The sequence below is a fragment of the Carcharhinus amblyrhynchos genome, chromosome 10 (assembly GCF_965287045.1).
Source record: "Carcharhinus amblyrhynchos chromosome 10, sCarAmb.v2.hapA, whole genome shotgun sequence".
Taxonomy (NCBI): domain Eukaryota; kingdom Metazoa; phylum Chordata; class Chondrichthyes; order Carcharhiniformes; family Carcharhinidae; genus Carcharhinus; species Carcharhinus amblyrhynchos.
The window spans coordinates 84,383,955-84,405,676 of NC_137333.1; the positions used below are offsets into that span (position 1 = coordinate 84,383,955).

The 21,722-nt window shown below is 41.3% G+C and overlaps 2 protein-coding genes across 3 annotated transcripts in view; one reads left to right on the forward strand and one right to left on the reverse strand.

Annotated features, from left to right (window-relative positions):
• Positions 1-4,466, reverse strand: part of proser1 (proline and serine rich 1) — a 36,231-nt gene extending 31,765 nt beyond the window's left edge. For both annotated transcript variants that reach the window (XM_080197494.1, XM_080197493.1), the window contains exons 1-5: positions 4,274-4,466; positions 2,242-2,307; positions 1,883-1,951; positions 1,617-1,711; positions 1,175-1,268 (exon numbers count right to left, since the gene is read on the reverse strand). In XM_080197494.1, coding sequence (XP_080053620.1) covers positions 1,175-1,268; positions 1,617-1,711; positions 1,883-1,951; positions 2,242-2,307; positions 4,274-4,318 — 369 coding nt within the window. In that variant the 5' untranslated portion in view covers positions 4,319-4,466. The remainder of the gene's footprint in view (positions 1-1,174; positions 1,269-1,616; positions 1,712-1,882; positions 1,952-2,241; positions 2,308-4,273) is intronic.
• Positions 4,467-5,088: 622 nt separating this feature from the next.
• LOC145349126 (NHL repeat-containing protein 3-like) lies at positions 5,089-21,422 on the forward strand. Its single transcript, XM_080197496.1, has 7 exons — positions 5,089-5,423; positions 12,659-12,811; positions 13,575-13,725; positions 15,308-15,508; positions 17,095-17,186; positions 19,237-19,349; positions 20,306-21,422. Exons 1-7 carry the CDS (start codon positions 5,304-5,306, stop codon positions 20,538-20,540), a joined length of 1,065 nt encoding a protein of 354 aa, XP_080053622.1. The 5' UTR covers positions 5,089-5,303; the 3' UTR covers positions 20,541-21,422.
• The last annotated feature ends 300 nt before the right edge of the window (positions 21,423-21,722 follow it).

Below are 21,722 nucleotides of genomic sequence, written 5' to 3' on the forward strand. Positions count from 1 at the left end.
CACCTGCTTCTCCACCCTCCCCACTCAACAATTGAAGAACTGAAGCCTCATCCCACTTGAATAGCTCTTGTACCCCACCACTCTAGATTTTCATTCTGTAGTTGCATGAAGTTAGAGGCAATAAAATAAAGTCACATCTTAAGGTTTGGGTGCACCGTTCTAAACTGATACTCTGTTCCTGCCTTTCATTCTCTTTCTGCTCCCCTCTCCTACCAAGATCCCATTTCAATAACTCTGGGCATATTTTTACAGTTGGGCATCGCTCTGCTGCCAACTTCCACAGAAGTGCTTGGCCAATCTGCCACTAAACCACACTTTTCAGCTAGTATTTAGTATTTGGCTAGTACTTACCTCTTTCAAACAAGAGCCCAATACTTAGGCTCCACTCTGCCACATTCCCTTCTTTTGCAAACCAAACTCATTTTGTCTCCCTCACCTTGGCTGTTGATTGTGACAAAAGCTGTCCAACTGGTCTCCTATTTGTCACCCAATTGCAATATGAACCTATCCTCAGCAGTTTCTTCACAATACCTCTGTACAAGTGTCTTCTCGAATAAAGTAAGTCTCACAACACCAGGTTAAAATCCAACAGGTTTATTTGGAATCACAAGCTTTCGGAGTATGCTCCTTCATCAGGTGAGCTCCAGTCCAGCCCAGTGCCAGCATCACCACATCATGGCTACCATCAACACCGCAAACCGCCAGCTCAAAGTGGAGAGGATCTCCAAGAAGATCACGCATATCAACCCCCACTCACCTGAAGGAGCAGCGCTCTGAAAGCTTGTGATTCCAAATAAACTTGTTCGATTTTAACCTGGTGTTGTGAGATTTCTTACTGTGCCCACCCCAGTCCAATGCCAGCATCTCCAATTAAATTCTTAAATAAATAACTCTTGGGGCTAAAGGGATATGGGGGCGGGGGCAGGGGGGGGGGGGAAATCAGGAATGAATGGATTGAATGGCCTAATCCTGCTTCTGGTTTCTAAATGCATCAATCTTTCTATACTACAATTCCAAACTTTCAAATGTTATTTCTCACCTGCATACTTCCTGTTCTAGCATCTTTGAAACCATTCCCTTATAAATTTAAAATTCAATTATCACCCCACCAAACACTGACAATAGACCTGCAGAAATCAAAAGTCAAAGAAGTGGTCTCATTAAGATACATCACCTGATCGAGAATTCTTTTGCAGCGTTTTTTTTCTGGCAGGTGTACCCGAAAAATATCTTCGATAAGTCGATAATTATGAGGATCGATGATATTTCTATCAAAGAAAAACAATTATTGATCATGTTTACGGTACCTATCAAAAAGTTGATACCTAACAAAAAACTTATTTCATTTTTTAATAGCTTAGTGAACAATGTACTCCTGATATTATCTTCGCAAACTCCAAAAAATATTGCGCACATATACATCAAGTGTCCAATCAAAGAGAATTTGAATTTCTCATTCACATGATTACTGGTTTTCTATAAGTGTGAATTGTTACAATGGTGTTTAAAAGATTGTCAAGCTCCAAATTGCAACATTTTTGTTAGAACAGTATATTTTGCAGCAAATGTAGCACAAGATAGATGTGATACTATACCAAACCCAACAACATACTTACAAAGCTATTAGGTCTAAGGCGACAAGTTTATCTTTAGTGAAAGTGAGGCAATGAAGAATATTTATTACTTTAGATACATGGATGGCCACCATTTTCTGAAAAACAAAATTAAGATAAAAGTGGCTTTAACCTATTTTGTCAAATTTCTATAATTGATAATTAGTTCTACAATATAAGAAATTTCTTTAAAATAAACCATCATACATTAAGAAAGCAGAAAAATCAGATAAGCAGACATTTAACAGTCTGCAATTTTTAGCACTTACATGCTGTAAAGCTTTAAGAGCTTTAAGTTGAGGTTCTGCCCAAGAAAAATACTTCAGTAATTCAACCACCTGCAATTAGGATATGGATACATTTTAAAAAGATAAATTGAAGAACAAAATTATGGCTGACTTTTTCCTGCAAGAATTTAATGCTTTTACTAAGTATATCCACAGCAAAATTACTATCTAGCAACATTAACATTACTATCTAGCAAAATTAACTTTTTCCATTAGTCTTTTAGAATATATTAAAATATTTACATCAATAATCAACCAGTAAAGGATTATAAAATGAAATGTTAATTGCAATCATACAAAAACCATGAATCTGTATTAGTGTGAACATAAGTTGACGATACCTGTTCACTTGAAAAATATCCATGAACATATTCAATTGCCTTTAATTTATGATCAGTCAAAACTCCCTATAAAGAAAGTGAATATTTCATTTAAGTGAAGATTGAATAAATGAAATGGCTGTCAGAAAATATTTACAACAAATATCATGTGTAAGGGTTGCAATGCAGTTATCTTTTAGCATCCGTTTTGAACTTTGTTAATATCCTGCAACTAAAAATGCAACTGGTGTAAAACTAATATTACTTCAGTCTCCTTTATCATCATAAATCATGACAGGATGCCAGGGACCTGGGTTTGATTCCCGGCTTGGGTCACTGCATGTGTGGAGTTTGCACATTCTTCCTGTGTCTGCGTGGGTTTCCTCTGGGTGCTCCGGTTTCCCCTCTCAATCTAAAGATGTGCAGGTTAGGTAAAATGGCTATGCTAAATTTCTTTCAGTGTACCCAAACAGGCACCCGGAGTGTGGGACTAGGGGATTTTCACAGTAACTTCATTGCAGTGTAAGCCTACTTGTAACTAATAAATAAATTTTAAACAGAATACTTACGAATCCCCTTACGAACACAGGCACAAACATTTGTTGTTTGTAAATTCAAATACTTGGACATGTAGGACTCATGTGGTATTGTCATGATTGCCATTTTCATTCAACATTTATGGAATTATAGAATCCTACATTGTAGGAGGTGGCCATTTGGCCCTTTGAGTCTATACCGACCACAATCCCACCCAGGCTCTATCCCCATAACCTCTTACATTTACCCTAATGAGTGCCCCTGACACTACAGGGCAAATTAGCATGGCCAATCCAACTAACCTGCACATCTTTGGACTGTGGGAAAAAAAACTGGAGCTCCTGGAGGAAACTCACACAGGCATGGAGAGAATGTGTAAGCTCCACACAGACAGTGACCCAACCCGGGAATCAAACGCAGGTCCCTGGCACTGAGAGGCAGCACTGCTAACCACTGTGACACCATCTGTAATCATAACATTAAAACTAGATACATACGTTGGCTGCTATTATAGATAGCAGTCATTAGAAATGGGTGTTAATTTTTGACATGTGCCCAAATTTTAGATCATGACTTAAGACTTACTGGAGGAAGCATCAAGTGTCTGAGAAACGCAGAGTCAATGCAAGTTGACAAACTATAGAAGTTTTAAAATTAACATCAGTAGCTTGATAAGTTGGCTTAGTATTAGAGAATCTAATTAAAAGATAAAATTAGAGAAATTTGATCTCTTCAGTTTTGAAATATATATAAGATCTAATGCAGATATGCAAAATATTAAATTGCAAAAATCGAGTACTATTTCAAAACACGTCAAAATTAGGACAAGGGCCATAAATGGTAAATATCAAAGGTTGGTCCTTCACAAAAAGCTTATTGTCTTCTGGGAGGTTAGTGCAGCAAAAACTTTGGAGACATATTTGAACATAGTGAAGGGAAGCACTATTGTTTGCTTCTTATTTTCAACAAGGTAAAACAGGTTAAAGGTTTTTCCTCATCTCTTTTTTTTCTGATAAATTAAGTTTAGAACTTGTATAGCCATTTAGTTTAAGCTGCAGTGTGTCAAATGTAATTTTGTAACTTGTTAAGAATACAAGATACAGGAAGATATTTTTCAACAAACATCACAATGTGACATATAAATTATATATACACCACAAAAACAATCATTTGTCCCCATTCAGAACAATTTAGTAATCACATATTTCAGCATTTTAACGATTTCTTAAATTATTTCAAGATTTGCACTACTCTATCTGGGAGCCTCATCTGTGTGTTGATCCTTGCAACCAGCATCGTATTCATTGCTGCTCTACGTTGGTTGGATAAGTTTAGCATCAAGTCTATTCAGCATCCGGGGTGTCTTCATCACTTACACACTATTCACATGCTGGAGCTCGGCACAGGAAAGCAAGCAAGCAAAAACTTTGGGCACAGACTGCACTGAGATTCCCAATTGTAATTACAGTACACAAAATAATCCGCGGCAAGGAAGAATCAGCAATGGAGACTTTACCTTCCTTATTTCATCCAGGACTATTGCAAAAGATTTGTTGTCCATTTTGGAAAATGTGGCGGGGGGAGTGGGGAGGGGGTGAAAGCGGTGTTCAGTTTCTCCCTTTAAGTTTAAAGAGAGGCGTTTGTCGAGTGAGAGGCAGCTTCCGCGCCCTCCCTCTGGGTGACTGAGAATGATGTCTATCTGAGAGAACAGTGAGTGAAGAGTGAGTGAGCCCGAGGGGACTGACCTGAGTGAAGAGGGGCATGGGGGAAAACAATAGGGCCGAGTGAAGGGGAGGGGGTGAAATGGGACTGAGTAAGTGAGGAGTGATTGGGCCCGAGGGGAACAAGGGGACTGATTGAGTGAGTGAGGAGAAGGCCCGAGAGGGGAAACAATGGGAGCGTGAAGACAGTGAGACTGAGTGAATGAGGAGGCCCGAAGTGGAACAACAGGGCTGAGCGAGTGAATGAGTGGGAACAATGGCTGTGAGTGAGGGGAGGGAAGGCCGCTAGCAAACACACTGGGCCCCCCGGGCTGCCCCTTCCCTCCTCCTCCTTGCTACCCGCTCCATTGCGTTAACCGGAGTGGGGGCTGAATTCCTCACGATATCTCAGTAAAGAGGATGAGAGGGATTGAGGACTAGGAGAGGGGTTGAGATTCGCCTCTCTCTCTCTCTCTCTCTCTCACACACACACACACACACACACACACTCTCTCTCTCGCTCGCTCCCTCTGTGCCTCCGACTAACGGCCACCGCTTCGAACCTTCCGCTCGCGTCGGGCCCTCCTCCTGTCGCGCTGATCCCGGGGGCCTGGCATACTACCGCGGCGCCGGATGATGACGTCCGGACCTTCAGCAGCCTTCCTTCCCCTTTTCCCAACGTCTGGCTGACTTTGTTGAGTTTTATCCCCCCACCCCAGGCTTTATTTTTCATTCCCGTGTTTTCAATCCCTGGGGCTTAATACCTCAAGGCACCGTTTCTGGCGAGGGTTTCTCTGGCAGCTGGAGCAGCCGCCTTTGCTGTCTAACCGTCGAATGTAAACAGTCATGTGGACGGCGAGCTGGAAATTTGTGGCTGTCAGACAAACCAAATCCCTAGTAGCCTTAATCATGATTGTCTCATTTTTATCTCTCTGGATATTGTTACCTGCACCGTTTGCTAACCCGGTAAGCCTCAGAAGTCTGTTATTCTGAAACCTGCAGGGGAGATATTTTTGAGGAAGTAAGATTAAGCCGTATAAATGAAGGGTGGAGGGGTGGACATTTGTTAGGGATAAACCACACACAATGGGTTTGCGTATGTTTTAAGAGTTGCGAGGGATTATTGTTAAGAATTTTGCCAGGTTGTCAACTGGGACTAGTTATGTGTGGAGATGCCGGCGTTGGACTGGGGTAAACAGAGTAAGAAGTCTCACAACACCAGGTTAAAGTCCAACAGGGTTATTTGGTAGCAAAAGCCACTAGCTTTCAGAGCGCTACTCCTTCGTCAGGTGAGTGAGAGTTGTGTTCACAAACAGGGCATATGAAGACACAAACTCAATTTACAAAATAATGATTGGAGTGCGAGTCTTTACAGATAATCAAGTCATAAAGGTATAGACAATGTGAGTGGAAAGAGCATTAAGCACAGGTTAAAGAGATGTGTATTGTTTCCAGACAAGACAGTTAGTGAGATTTTGCAAGGCCAGGTAAGGAGTGGGGGTTACAGACAATGTGACATGAACCCAAGATCCTGGCCTTCACGACACACGACAGCACAGAGTCGCTGAGCAGAAACTGATAGCCAAGTTCTGCACGCATGAGGACAGCCTCGACCGGGATCTTGGGTTTTGCTACCAAATAAACCTGTTGGACTTTAACCTGGTGTTGTGAGACTTCTTACTATTTACGTGACCAGGCAATAAGCTAAAGGTGATTGTGATTGAATCCCTATAGTGCAGTAGAACATTGAACAGGACAGGAGCTGGTTCTTTGGCCAATGTTGTCCCGAACAAGACTCCAAATTAAACTAACCCCTTCTGCCTGCCCTTGGTTGATATCCCTCTATTCCTTGCATATTCATATGCTTATCTAAAAGCCCCTTAAACACCCTTATATCTGCCTGCATCATCACCCCTGACATTGCATTCCAGACACCTACCACTCTCTGTGTAAAAAAAGAAACTTGGCCCTCACATCTCCCTTGAAGTCCCTCGTCCCTCCCCTTAGGTACATGCCCCCTAGTATTAGACATTTCAATTCTGGGAAAAAGATTCTGACTGTCAATGCTATCTATGCCTCTCATAATTTTACAGATTTCTTTCAGATCTCCCCTGAGCTTCTGACGCACTAGAGAAAACAACCCTTGTTTGTCCACCTTCTTAAAGCTCATATCCTCTAATCCAGGTAGCATCCTGGTAAAACTCTTCTGCACCTTTCCAAAGCCTCCACATCCTTCCAGTAATGTGGCAGCCAGAATTGAACACCATACTCTTAAGTGCAGCCTAACCAAAGTTTTATAAAGCTGCCCTGACCAATAAAGACAAGCATGCCATATGCCTTCTTTACCACCTTATATACTTGTGAGACCACTTTGAGGAAGCTATGGACTTGATGTCCAAGATCCCTCTGTACATCAGTGCTTTTCAGGGTCCTGCCATTAACTTACATACCCTTAATGTTTAATCTCCCACAGTGCAACACTTCACATTTGCCTAGATTAAACTCCAGCTGCCATTTCTCCGCCTATATCTGCAACTGATCTATGTCCTGCTGTATTCTTCGACAACCTTCTACATTATCCACAATTCAACCTATCTTTATGTCATTGACAAACTTACTAACCCACCCATCTACATTTTCATCTGAATCATTTATATTTATCACAAACAGCAGAGGTCCCAGTATGGACCCCTGCGGAACACTACGAGTCATGAACTTCCAGCCAGAAAAGCACCCATCACTGCTATTCTCTGACTTCCGTGGGCAAACCAATTCTGAATCCAAGCGGCCAAGTCTGGATCCCGTGCATCTTAATCTTCTAGATGAGCACTACCATGAGGGACTTTGTCAATAGCCTTACTAAAATCCTTGTAGACAACATCCACTGATCACCTTCATCACCTCCTCAAAAAAAATCAATCATGTTAGTGAGACAGAAGTAGACCATTCAGCCCATAAAGCCTGCACCAAAGTGCACCACATCCAGGCCCTATCCCGGTAACCCCACTAATCCCCCCAACCTACACATTTTTGGCTACCAAGGGGCATTTTACCTTCACCAGTCAACCTAACCTGCATATCTTTGGACTGTGGGAGGAAACCTGAGCACAGGGAGAATCTGCAAACTCCACACAGACCACTTTGCCACTTCTGTTGTTTTTTTTAACGCTGGATAGTTTGAAAGGTTTAAGCATCCTGAAAATACAAAACAGTATTTATCTTTGAAGTTTTCTTTTTAAGAGATGCCTTTGCGACTGACAATGAGCCAGCATTGTTATTTCACCTTGGCTCAAATTAGCCTAGGCATGACCAAGATCATCAAATGATACAACATTGAAAGGAAGCTATTTGACCCATTGCTGTTTGAAAGATTTATCCAAGTCATCCTACAAATTTTCCTGCAAATGATTCATTTCTTGCAGAGATTCTATAACAGGATTTAAAAATTGTAAAATTCCTTAATTCCCTCTGTCTTTTCCTTCTTCCCCTCAACGTAAGAACAGGAGTAAGCCTGTTCCACCATTCAATGTGACCATGGCCGATCGGATACTTCAGTACTTTTTATCAGTCTCCAACTTAAACATACTCAATGACTGAGCTTCCACTAACCTCTGGGGTAGAGAATTCCAATGATTCGCAACTCCTGTGTAAAGAAATTTCTCCTCCCCTTGGTCCTAAGTGGCTTCCCCCTTATTTTGAAATTGTGCCCCTGGTTCTAGACTCCCCGACGAAGGGAAACGTCTCACCTGTGTCTACCCTGTCTATTCTTTTAAGTGTTTGATAGGTTTCAATAAGATTACATCTCATTCTTCAAAACTCTAGAGAATATAGGCAAGTTTTCTCAATCTGTCTTCACAAGACAGCCCTGCCATCCCCAGAACAAATCTGGTGAACCTTTGTTGCACTCCCTGTTTGACAATAGTATCCTTTCTGTAGTAAGAGGGCCAAAACTGCACACACTACTTCAGGTGCGGTCTAACTAAGCTTCTATACAATTCAAGCAAGAGCTTGCTCAAATCCTCCTGCGATAAAAGCCAACATTCCAACATTCCATTAGCCTTCCTAATTGCTTGCTGCACTTGCATGTTAGCTTTCAATGACTTATGGACAAGGTCACCCAGGTCCCTTTGTACATCTACATTTTCTTCCACTTCTTTCCGTGTTATATTCCGTCTGCCATGTTCTTGCTAAGTCTGTCCAACTCCACCTCTAGCCACTTTACAGCTTTGTCACTAAACACATACTGGCCTAGCTTTGGGTCATCCGCACATGGAAATATTGGCCATGATCCTCCCTGAAAAAACAAAGTGCTGCCACCAGCAGAAAAAAACTGAGTGTTTCCTGCTGGTGTTAGCAGTGTCTGTTGGATGGGATTCACCCACCTTTGAAATGTAAAAATATGCATACCGCAAAACATTCACAGAGATTGGGGTGCTATTTTTAAAGGGCACCCCAATATCAGCATTCAGAAATAGGAACCCCCCCCCTTCCCACCATGAGCATGGCGACCACCACCTGACAGGGAGGGGATGGGGAGGGCACCCTCAGTACACAAGGACACTTAATCAAAAAAAATTAACGTGATGGAAGCATGTGCTCTGGCACTTCTCATATTTTAACCTTTTTTTATTTTGATGCACAACCCATAATTATTTAGTTTTATATACTCTGTGCTATGTTCCTGGAATATCCTGGTTAAATATTTGGTGACGGGGAACCAAGCAAAGTCGAGAAAACCCTCGTTTGATCAGGGCGGTTGGAGACAGCTGGTGTGGGGGCTTTTTTGCAGTGGCTGTTTTGCTGGTGAATGGGCTCTCACTTTGGCAGAGTCATAGACATTGAGATGATGGGTGACTTTGTGACTAAAATTTTGGCCGACAGCCTCAGAATGCTGGTACAGGTCATCGGTGCCCACATTGATGAACTGCAAAATATCTGAGAAAAAAATGGATGAAGCGGAGAGCCGTGAGTGCAATTTCCTTGGTGAAGGCTCACCTCCAGTCCTTGGAAATCCTACAGCATGGTATGTTGGACATCCTGGTTAAATCGAGGAGATGGGGCCAGAGAAATAGTGTCCGTGTGCCTGATCCCCAAGACGAGCTGAATTCCTGGCTAAATTTGAGAACTGGCTGCCATGCTTTCACAGTCTCGATTTGAAGGCTAGGCATTTCAAGTTTGATGGAATTTCCGGATGGATACTTGATGCTCAACAATCCTCTCATGGCTTTTTTAAGTTCTTTGGATGGCTATCTTATCCTGCAGTTCATCATTAATCCTGGAGTTTTATCCCTTGTAACTGTACTCCTAATTTAATGATTTTTTTATCCTGAAATGGGTGTATGGAATATAAGCACTGAGGCGTTTGTCTCCTGTTATTCTATTATCATTTGAAAATCGGGGATCTTTATTTATTTATGATGGAATTTATCCACCAGAATGCTCTGGCAGGGGCAAGGGAGACCTTAGTATGATACTGTTTGCACTCAATTTTAGTCTGCATGTGTGGTACCAGGTGAGCAGGATGGGTAACGAGATCTGCTTGCAGGGCTTCTGGCCCTCGGTCAAATACAAATCCTTGGGATTTGGATTTTGCAATATGGACATATTGTTCGTAGACTGATAATGGGTATTCTTTGTTCCATTGGGAAACCTGCTGTGTTGGTTGTGTGACATTAGGGTTGTGTAATATTCAGTCCTTTTATTGTTGTGCTGCAATTCTTGCATTTACAGTGAAGGAGTATATTTTTTGGTACCCTTTACTTTGTTCATGGATAAGGTGAGTAGCACCGCAGCAAGTTGGTGGGCAGGTGATATGGTATAGAGATGATAGATATGGCCCTATAAGTTGAGGAAAACCCCCCCCATTAGAACTTACGGTGTCATATATTGCTTTTGTACTAATGTTATTTTGGGTTTAAAGAATCCCTGATGGTAATCTGTTAAGGTACTGATTATGTGTTCTGGAGAAGACTGGGTTTTATTGCTGCTGGCGCTTCCAGGATAACTGGACCTGGGGAAATATATTGTGGTGCATGCCATGCGTGGTTAGTGAATTCTTGGTTATCCTGCTTTTTGGGTCGGTTTCTTATATTTTCTTGGCTGCGAAAATAATTACAGTGGTCACTTGGTAATTTGGCTTTTTAGTGAGTACATTATGCTATTGTTAGTGTTTGATGAGGGGAAATGATTGATTTCTTGATGGTGGGGCTTGAGTGGCACCCTCAATCGCATGTCTCAGGGTACTGTCATAGGTCTTGTTTGCTTGTATCTGATCTTACCAAGGGATTTTGTATGTTGTAAGAACATAAGAACATAAGAAATAGGAGCAGGAGTAGGCCATCTAGCCCTTCGAGCCTGCCCCGCCATTCAATAAGATCATGGCTGATCTGTCGTGGCTCAGTTCCACATTCCCGCCCTCTCCCCATAACCCTTAATCCCCCTCTTATCAAAAACCCATCAACCCGCGTCTTAAAAATATTTAGCGAAGTAGCCTCCACCACTTCAACGAGCAGAGAATTCCAGAGATTCACCACCCTTTGAGTGAAGAAGTTCCTCCTCAACTCCGTTCTAAACCGCCCCCCCTTTATCTTGAGGCTGTGCCCCCTAGTCCTACTGTCCTTTCTGAGCGGGAAGAGTCTCTCCACCTCTATCCTATCCATCCCATTCATCATCTTATACGTCTCAATGAGATCTCCCCTCATTCTTCTAAACTCTAACGAGTACAAGCCTAATTTATTCAACCTCTCCTCATAGCTCAACCCCCTCAACTCCGGCATCAGCCTAATAAACCTCCTCTGCACTCCCTCCAAGGCCAAAATATCCTTGCGTAAGTACGGCGCCCAAAACTGCACACAGTACTCCAGCTGCGGCCTCACCAATGCCCTATACAGCCGCAGCAAGACCTCCCTACTTTTATATTCAATCCCCCTCGCTATGAAGGCCAGCATCCCATTCGCCTTCCTGACCACCTGCTGCACCTGCAAGCTGGGTTTTTGCGACTCATGCACAAGGACCCCGAGGTCCCTCTGCACCGTCGCCTGCTGCAGTTTTTCGCCACGTAAGTAATAATCCTTCCTACCATTCTTCCTACCAAAGTGGACCACCTCACACTTGCCAACATTAAATTCCATTTGCCATTTCCTGGCCCATTCGCCCAGCCTATCTAGATCCTTCTGCAGACTCTCCACACCCTCCGCACAATTTGCCGTTCCCCCAATCTTGGTGTCATCAGCAAATTTCAACACCCTACACTCGGTTCCCTCCTCCAGATCATCTATATAAATGGTGAATAGCTGATGTAGCTCTTTGTTATCCTGTTGGCGAAAGTGTGTACCACTGAGCCATGTGCTCATGGCTTTTTCCTGTTATCCTGATATTCCCAATTGTTTGTTTAGTGAATAATCTAAACTAGCTGTGTTGAGTTTTTTTTCTCTGTTTCTTCTTAGTTGTATTTATTTGAAAATGATTTTGCTGTACTGTATCTATCCTTGAACATTTGTTGTATTGTTTGTTAAAAGTGAAAAACCTTCAATAAAAATTTGTTTCTTAAAAACATTAAGTGGCAGCTTCCATAATACCATGCTGGTGGGGCAGGATCTGATTGAACCCGCCCCAACAGCAATTTAGGCAGATCCTACATAGCAAGCATCCAGTGCTACGAGACAGTGATCCTGGCTGACTTTTCCCTTTTTTTCATTTGACTCACTAAGTTATGGGAAGAACTTCAGTGATTTTTGGTTGTGTCTGGCCCTTTTGTCAAAGAAGCCAAATTTCAAACTGTAAAGTAATACTAGCACAAATTTACAACACATTATCCTAATCACTTCCCTTTAACATTCCAACTGCATTAACAACCATACAGAAAAGACTGACTATCACCTACCTCCTCTTCACCAGTGTTGTTCATAAAATTACATTTTGAATTGCAAGATTTAAAGCAGTATCGTGCTTATCTTGTTGAAGGCTATTCAAGGGGTTATACATGTAACCGTAGGGTATTGAGAGGAAGGCTTCTCTCTCCTTCAATCAAATATGAAATAGAAAAAGATGCTTTTAGACCACCAAATAGAAAATGTAAAACTAAAGGAGAGTTTCCTGCATTCTAATCTTGGTTACAATAGCTATATGACAAAATTGGTAGATAGTGGTCCAGATATTTGAGGGAAATGTTTAAAATTATTTTTCATGTCTGTACCCATTAGGCAATAGCTGGAATTTATGTTGAATTACCTAAACCAGCTGAGAAAAATCTCTACAAACTGGATGTAGGATGGCCTAAGTTTCCAGAGTTTTTCACAGGTCAGGTGTTTGGTGTTGCAGTTGACCCAGTGGCAGATGTTGTCTATGTGGCACAGGTGAGACATACATTTTCATTTGAATGATTATTTAATACTGTTCTCTCGTTTTATTAACTTTTTTCTTGCTCTGTTGCTTTCTGACTGGTTGCTTGAATCTAGATCTCTGCCGCTTGTGATTGAGTTGCTAAGATGAGCAGAAACAGTCAGGATCACTAACTGACCCCTCTAATTGTGGGTATGCATGTAGCTATTGTGTTGCCCCTTCAAAGACATGACACAAATATTGTACCACTAAACCGTGTGAACTTGGCAAATGCATGCACGTTGTGTTTTTAAGCCTGTATCAGTGAAAAGCCAAGTTTGAGAATTTCTTTACTTTAGAGAAATAAGTGTTTGGAGCAGTTACCCAAGCATGGTAAGGGAGGGTTAAACATTGGGCTTATTAACCATATAATGAGATGTCATGATGGGAGTTGTCCACTGGAGAGATAAACATAGGCCGAGGGCTATCTTTTCTGTTCCTATGCCTGAGTTTGTTTGAAGAAGTTGGTGCCATGTTACTGGAAAATGGAAACATTCTGCATATGTAATTGCTCAATTTCTTCATTCTCAATAATCTATCCCAAGTCTTCGCTAATACAGGTATTATTGGACTTTATATCAACTGCCAAACAGTAGAAGAGTAGATTCAGAAGAATTTCGTTGGCACTATATGTAGCAGCTCAAAATATTTAACATCTTATTTGAAAGTGTTTTTCAAAGTAAGGGTTCAAAGGCTCTCTCAATTGCAATAAAGATCATATTTTCTTAAACCTTCCAGAGAGGAATATCGGTACCAAAAGTTTTGATGTTTACAGATCATGGATATTTCCTCCAAGAGTGGAATACCACAACAATCGAGATGCCACATGGGATCTTTGCAACTTCTGCATCACCTTCACCGTCTGTGTGGGTGACAGATGTTGGCAATGGTATGATTGGTATAGTGAATTTACAGCTTCAGTTTCTGTATATATAAAATTGATTTGATAAATGTTTTATCCTGCATTTTGTTTGAGTGTAAATAATTTTACTTGTTCATTCTGGGGCGTAGGCACACATCATTATGTAGAATAATTTATAAGGTGTGGTTTAATTTTCTAATGGCAACTCATGCAATTTCTCAGCTTGTCATGGTGGGATTTAACATCAGGTTGTCACTTCTCTGTCATCATAACTACCAGGTTTCAAGTCTTTTTTTCTACTGTACCAAATAAAGATAAATGGTCCTATGCTAGAACAAATTAATTATTTTTTTCAGGGGAGAGAAGCAGGTTCATTATATGCATAGTACAATATTTTCAGAGATGGCAACCATCAATTATTGTGAAAATCCATCTGGTTTGTTAATGTTCTTTCAGGAAAGAAATCTGCCATCCTAATCTTGCTTGGCCTACATGAGACTCCCAAGCTGACAGCAATGGCACAATGGTTAGCACTGCTGCATCACAGCTCCAGGAACCCATGTTCAATTCTGGCCTTGGGTGACTGTTTGTGTTTGCATGTTCCCCCCATTTCTGTGTGGGTTTCCTCCGGGTACTCCAGTTTCCTCCCACAGTCCAAAGATGTGCAGGTTAGGTGGACTGTCATGCTAATTTGCCCCTTGTGTCAGGGGATTAGCAGGGTAAATATGTGGGGTTACAGGGATAGAGCCTGTGTGGGATTGTTGCAGGTGCAGGCTGGGTGGCCTCCTTCTGTACTGTAAGGATTCTATGATTCTAATGTGGTTTGACTGTTAATTACCCTCTGAAATGGCCTAGTAAGCTACTTAGTTCAAGGGCAATTAGAGATAGGCCAGCACTTTGTTGCTTGCCAATGATGCCCACATCTCATGAAACAATAAAAAAGTAAATTCTTTTGTTACATCCGTCTTGCCTCAATGAAACCACAATGGAAGATGGTGAAAAAGGATTATTGCTTGACATGGAGAGTCTATAGCTTTTTTTCAGTGACAGTTTTGTCAGTTGTTACTTTGACATGCAATGGAACCAGAAATGCTGATCGAATCTGACTATTTGAAATGTTTTTTTTAATGCTTGCCTCACTTTACCACGGTTTTAACTTAGTCCTGCCAGGGAGTAGATAAGTAATTTTTGTAAAGTCCAAAGATGTTGCCTTCCTGTACTTTGGTAAAGTTTTTGATTAAGTTCCACATGATACTATCTTAAGCCAATACATATCCGAGGTAAAACTGAAAAGCTAGATAACAAATGGCCAGCAGTTAGAGAAGTACAGTCCAGCTGGAGAGGCTTGTGCAGAGGGATTTTTCCTCTGATCAGACATTTTTAATTGACATTAGGACCTGGATTCCGAAATGCAGCACAAATTGGTCACATCTGTAGATGACATTACAATGGGGAGAGCAGGGTGTCGAAGCCAGAATCTGTCACATTTACCTGGAAATTAATTGTGCCTGCTTTTCAAAGATAATTATATCTCTATGAAATACTTTGGCAGCAATGCTGAGGATGTGAAAGGAGCTTAATAAATTCAACTTCTCTCATTTTGTTCTAGGAAAATATGGGCACACAGTCAAACAGTACACTCCATTGGGAAAACTTCTTCAAACTCTGGGGATACCGGGTGTTCCTGGCTCTGAGTTAATTCCATTGCAATTTGATCAACCAGCAGCAGTGTTTGTTTCTAGCAAGGGGGATGTGTACATTGTGGATGGCGATGGAGGCTTAAATAACAGGTTAATCAAACTGACACAAGGTAACTTAAATTGTTGTTAACTTCAGTTGGTATTTGGTTACTTTTTTTGAAAGCAATTATTTTTGTGGTTTGGGATTGGTGTAAGGTTTGCTGGACAAAATGAATTTGTTCAAGTTTTTCCCTCCTCAACCTAAAGCAGTAAGAAGTCAGACTGTAAACTGTCCCTCAAGCACATAAGCTATGTTAAGGTTTTTCATGTTCCTTCTTCGGAGAACTGGATGGGACAGTTTAGAAAGAGAGTGTCTAATCTGTATTTAATATGTGCTATACTTGCCCTAGGCTCCACACTCAATGCAATACTTTTCTCAAAGTTGCTTTTTTGATGGCCTACAGTTTCCTTTTAAAGATTGCTGGTCAGGCCACATGTAGACCACATTTTTCTAAATGAAGTTCAACCATCACAGGTCATGTTCAGGACAGTCCAGTTTTGGAAAGGGAGCTTCAACAAATGTTAGATTCTTTACATGTGCAAACAGTGAGCCTAATATCTGTTTCTTCCAGCCTTTACCAATATGGCAGACTGTTATGGCATTTAATATGCAATGCATCCCTTCCCTTTCACAAATTCTTAGGTAACTATTTGGCACTTGGAAAATGGATACAGTGCTTTCAGAATGTTAGGCTATGATTATGAGAAATGTTTCATTAGCTGACAGTTTTTTTTGAGATTCCCAAACTTAATGCAACGCCGTTTTAAATGTCTGATGTTGTGAAGGCAGCTTATAAAACAGCTGCCATAAGATTTTCAGTCAGTACTTTGCATGGAAGAACACTTCCTATCACAGCAGGGCTGGAAAATCCCAGCCAAAATCTCAATAAGTACATCAATGATAATGTATGTAGAAGTTTTCATTTCAAACTTTGCTACAGTAAAGTGTGTTGTAGCATCATACTTGGAGATGACAGCACAGGTTTTTCCTTCTCTACAGCAACCTGAGAATCACTCCACCCCCCACCCTCCATTCCCTCCAGCTCTCCATCACCCCTTTCTAAAGTCCCAAAATTCAAAGTTGGTATTCTGTACAGTTGTCAAACACCTCTTCCAAAAAGAAAAATCTAAATGACAGATATCAGAAGGCACTTATTGCCCATTAGCTTCTGTTTGAAGGGCAATATTGGCAGAGACAGGATTTTCCAGCCCCATCTGTTGCTGGGATCTTCCAACCCTGCTGAAAATCAGTTCACTTTTGGCTGGCATCACCATATTCTCCACAGTAGGTCCCACCACGACTGGGCTGGAAATTCCTAGCCATAGAAACATGTAACCTGCTGCCCACTATAAGACACAGATGGTGCACGGTCTGTTGAAAATAAGATACTTCAAAAGAAAATCCTGGCATCCACAAACATTTTTTAAAATTCTATTTTATGTATATTAATATGTGTATTCCTGATCTGGGACTGTTTCGCACTGGAATTGCCTAATATATAGGATGTATAAAAAAAAATCAATTTAACATGATGCCTATCTACTGCTGCATTCATTCATAGTTTTTTTCCCCCCAAACAGTTGCATTGTACTCTAGTAGAAATAAGTAAATAAAGGAAATAAATGGTCTTGTAATTGGTGTTTTTATTTGTTGTAGACCTTAGGATAGCTTGGGTGAAAGGAGAAGAGGGCAGTGGGCCTTCTCAATTTTACATTCCACACAGTGTAACTGAGGATACAGTAGGGAGGGTAAGTCACAGCCTCTATCATTGATAAATGAATTGTCTGTAGCTACAGTTTTAAAATCAAAAATATGGATACTTTGTCATTATGTTGAATGCACTTGTGTTGATGCCAAAGATTAAAATTAATTACTCGATAAGGCACCATTTTTAATGTTCTTTTGCAAAATGTTTGCCGGTATTAAACTGAAATTTTAGTGCTTGTGCATATACTTTTGTTCGATTGTGCAGAAACTTCTTCAGTTATGCATATTGGATGGGGGCCCTGTGGCACATAAGGAAGCTCTCTGGCTCTGAGCCGGAAGCTCAGGGTTCAAGTTGCACTTCAGGACTTGGTGGCCAAGGAAGTTGTGTTCAGCCAAATGGATTGAGCACTCATCTTCAAATGCTTCCAACATAGGCCAAGGACGGTTGTTGAGAGTGGAAGAGATTCCTGGGCAGCTACGTGATGGAAAGAAAATTAGAAGACATAGAAATCATAGCCTACGGTACAGAAAGAGGCCATTCAGCCCATCGAGTCTGCACCGACCACAATCCCACCCAAGCCCCACCCCCACACCCACGCACATTTTACCCCACTAATCCTCTAACCTATGCATCTACAGTCAATTTAGCATGGCCATTCAACCGAACCCGCGCATCTTTGGACTCTACCATCCCTGTTTATAGCTCTGGACTACAACCTGCATGTTAAAAACGCACAGTGCTGCAGCAACTCTAACTCCTGAAGGACTGGTTAGCTCTGTTGGCTGGATGGCTGATGTGAATCAGATTGATGCCAACAACATAGGGCTAATCCCTGTGACCCACCCGATCCAGGTGAAAGTTGTGGCACTGTCCATCAGCCCTGCCTTTGAGCTGTGAACTCTAGATGAAGAAGAAGAAGATCCTTATTGAGAACAGGGCACAGGAATCAATGGATTAATCTGCACCTTAGTTCTCAATACGGGTTCCTGGTGAATTTGTCAAATCTAACGCTATAGTGTACAATTTGTTAAATCCAAAACATGTGTTCTAAACGCGAGTAAAATTTCTTCACTAAAATTAAGAGAAATCGATAATGTAGCAAACCTCAAATGTGTTTTTTACCTGCAGCTTCATCCAGCCCGAAGTGGTAGGATAATATCAGTCAGCACCATCTTTCCACTTTCTATGTGAAGTCAGTTTGGTAATCTTAACCTAATTTCTGAATAAAGTTTATCTACATGAAAAACTTCCCCTGATTTGACATTGTTAGCAGTCTCACGTTGGGATATCAATAATGGCTGACAAAATCATCATACATGACAGGGACCCAGGTTCAATTCCGACCTTGGGTCACTGTCTGTGTGGAGTTTGTACGTTCTCTGTGGATTTCCTACCGGTGCCCCAGTTTCCCCCCACAGGTCAAAAACGTGCAGGTTAGGTGGATTGGCCATGCTAAATTGCCCCTTAGTGTCAAAGTTACTGGCTAGGGTAAATACAAGGGATTATGGGTTTTAGGGCCAGCGTGGGGTTGTGGTCGTTGCAGACTCAATGGGCCAAATGGCCTCCTTCTGAACTGTAGGATTCTGTGATAACTCTATGAAATCACTCACCTTAAATGAATTCACAAAACAATAAAAGCAAGATTAAATTACGATGTGCTTCCCTCTTCATGGGCACAATTCTTTGGCTTCCCTGCAGCATGTCTCTCTGTGGCGGAAATGGTAAAACATTTGCTGGCAGCAGGATCTGCTGGTTCCGCCACTGTCAATGGGAATTCCCATTGAAGCCACCTCATGTCGCTGGGAAACCCACAGCAGGGGTTGCAACATTGGTAGAATAAGAAGATTCCACCTGGATAAATGGCTGTAACTTCCGGCTTATGAGTATTACGGAAAAACTTGAAAATGTTGACAGGCCTCATTGCAGGTGGGCTTGTTGTCGGTAAACAATGAGGCATATGGATATTCAGTATTTCTTAACTAAAAGCAGTTTCATTGAGGGTACAGAAGTAGAAACAAAAGGAGAGGAAGAGTATAAAATAAAAGTATGTAAATGGTTCTATCTGTAACTCAGTTATTTTTCAACTGTAGGTCTGGGTAGCTGACAAGGGCAACAAGCGTTTGCAAGTATTTGATGAGGCTTCAGGAGAATGGCTTGGGCAGTGGACCAGCTGCTTCACAGATGATGCCCCTGCCTCTGTTAGGTGAGTTCTAGATATCTATCAATGCATACATAATAGAGAATCTTAGTACTTAGGGTAAAACCTGAGGTCTCATTGGCAATTGACTTTTTAAAAATAGTTTTGCCAATTCTGTAATGCCTGTATCAGTACCATTCCTTCCTCTTGACTTTGATGCATGCAGAAGCATTTCAACACAACTAGTTTATTTGTTGTTTTTATTTTTTTTTTGGGAAACATCAAGCTTCCTTTCTTTGACTGGGATTTATAAATTACAGCATTGAAATGTTGGCAATGAGCGCATTCCTTCCACCTGCACAGCACTGACAATGGCTAACATGTTTCTATTCTCTTCATTGAACAAAAGCTCAATAACTCAAAGTTCCTCAGGGCTTCTACTCAAATGAGATTCAGCAGGACCCCCCTCCCACAGAAATGGAGCAGTGTTAAATCAGGTCATTGTCATTTCTGTATTGGCTTGTAATGGGTTAAACTTAAGTCTAATCTTTCCAAGGCAAATAGCACCTCGGAATTGGGCATTCTTAAGTAAGGTGTTCTCCATTCTGGCCATGAATAGGTACCCAGCATAGTACTAAAAGCTGGCATATGAAGCATGATTAGGACTGCCTATCTGATAAGCAGCTGATGCTCAGAAGATGAATGCTATGATATCCAAATTTCCAAGCAAAAGAATGGATGCCAAAGATGTGGCACTTTGGTCGACCTACCATGTGCAAATAAGGTGGCTTCCCGATCACCACATAAATTTTGATGGGTTAGAGTTGGAGGGGACTGCAGGTGCAATTCTGGTACAACTACTATGATTGGAGCCAGTAGAATTTGGAGGCTCTTACCTGGCCTAGACCAATGACCCTTAAGTGTTTAGGGCATCGTATGTAATAATATTGGGTAATTTTCATTTTCCATATTGCATGCAGCAATCTTACCAAAAAATTGTGTTTTTTAAATTTTTTTAATAGGCTTACATATGACAACAAGTACTTCGTTGTGGCCCAGCTGAACAGCAACAGAATCATTCTTTTATCTGTCCCACCAATAGGCAACATTGGAACATGCCAGATAGTGGATACAATTCAGTTGGCTGATGATGTGAAGCCGCACTTAGTGGACGTTAATCGCAAAACTGGTGCTATTTATGTGGCAGAAATCGGTGCACGACAAGCACAGAAATTCATACCAAATGACAGGAAATAATTTTTAGACTGCCACTTTCACAATGATGCAAAGTGACTTAAATGTGCATTAACATAAGAGTGGCAGTATAATGCAGGTGTTAGGTCCTGATTTGAACCTTCAACATACGAATTTAAGGTGCCCTCTAAAAGGCTGTCTCAAACAGTTTGTATTTGCATTGGCAATGGTATGACTCCAGTCCAATGCAAAGTCAGACATTTTAAATTCCTAGGTGGAAAACTAAACCAGGAAGATTCCACGTTTTATTCCAGTTTGTACTGAGTTTGTTCATCTCAGCATGGGTGAGATTGCGGGGGGGAGGAGAAACTATATCACCCAACCTTGGGGTCCCAGATCTGGGGGAAGAGGGGTGGTGCAAATAATATGGGGTTCCTATTCCTGAATGCTATCCAGTGACCCTTCCTGGAAGCGAATGCATAGATTTTGATTGAGAAAAGGAATGGTTTTGGCTCTGAATAACCCCTTCAATCAAATAATCAATTAATACTCATTAGGAAGACTCACACATGAATGATAACCACCTGAGTGATGAACTGGAACCAGTCACTACTCATAGAGCAATGCTCCCAGAAAGGAGTTGATGAAATGACAGCAAGGAAGCTTAAACATTAACAAAGAGAAAAATAAATCAAAAGGAAGCATTTTCCAGACTCACTGCCCCAAGACTGGAAATTCCCACCCAAGGCCAATGGAGCTTTAAATGGTTCGCTAAGTTTCCTGTACCCCCATGATAATTCCCATGATGGGCAGGATTTACGCCAAGGTTTCATGGGTTTGTTCAGCCTTTCCAAATGCTATTTGTAATGCTAAAATTTCTCTTAAAGTGAGCGAAATGTAATAAATACTAGAAAATAATAAATGTTTGGTGACTATTTGAAATTCTGAGCGTTGTTGCAAATGGACAAATGCTTTTACTAATTTAATAATTGTGATTTATTGTGCTTTTCTCTTTCCTTCATATTACCTTTAGTCTTTTTCCACATTTTGCACTTGTAGGGGTGAATTTGAGCCCACACTCTCCGTCTGGGAAATGACGGTGTGCACTCAAGCTCTGTAAAGCACGATTCGTGCCAGCGAATTTCTGAGTTTCAATCTTCCCAGCCTCTTGCAGTGGAATGATGTCAAAAAGATGTTTTGCTTATCATGATGTGGAGATGCTGGGGTTGGACTGGGGTGAACACA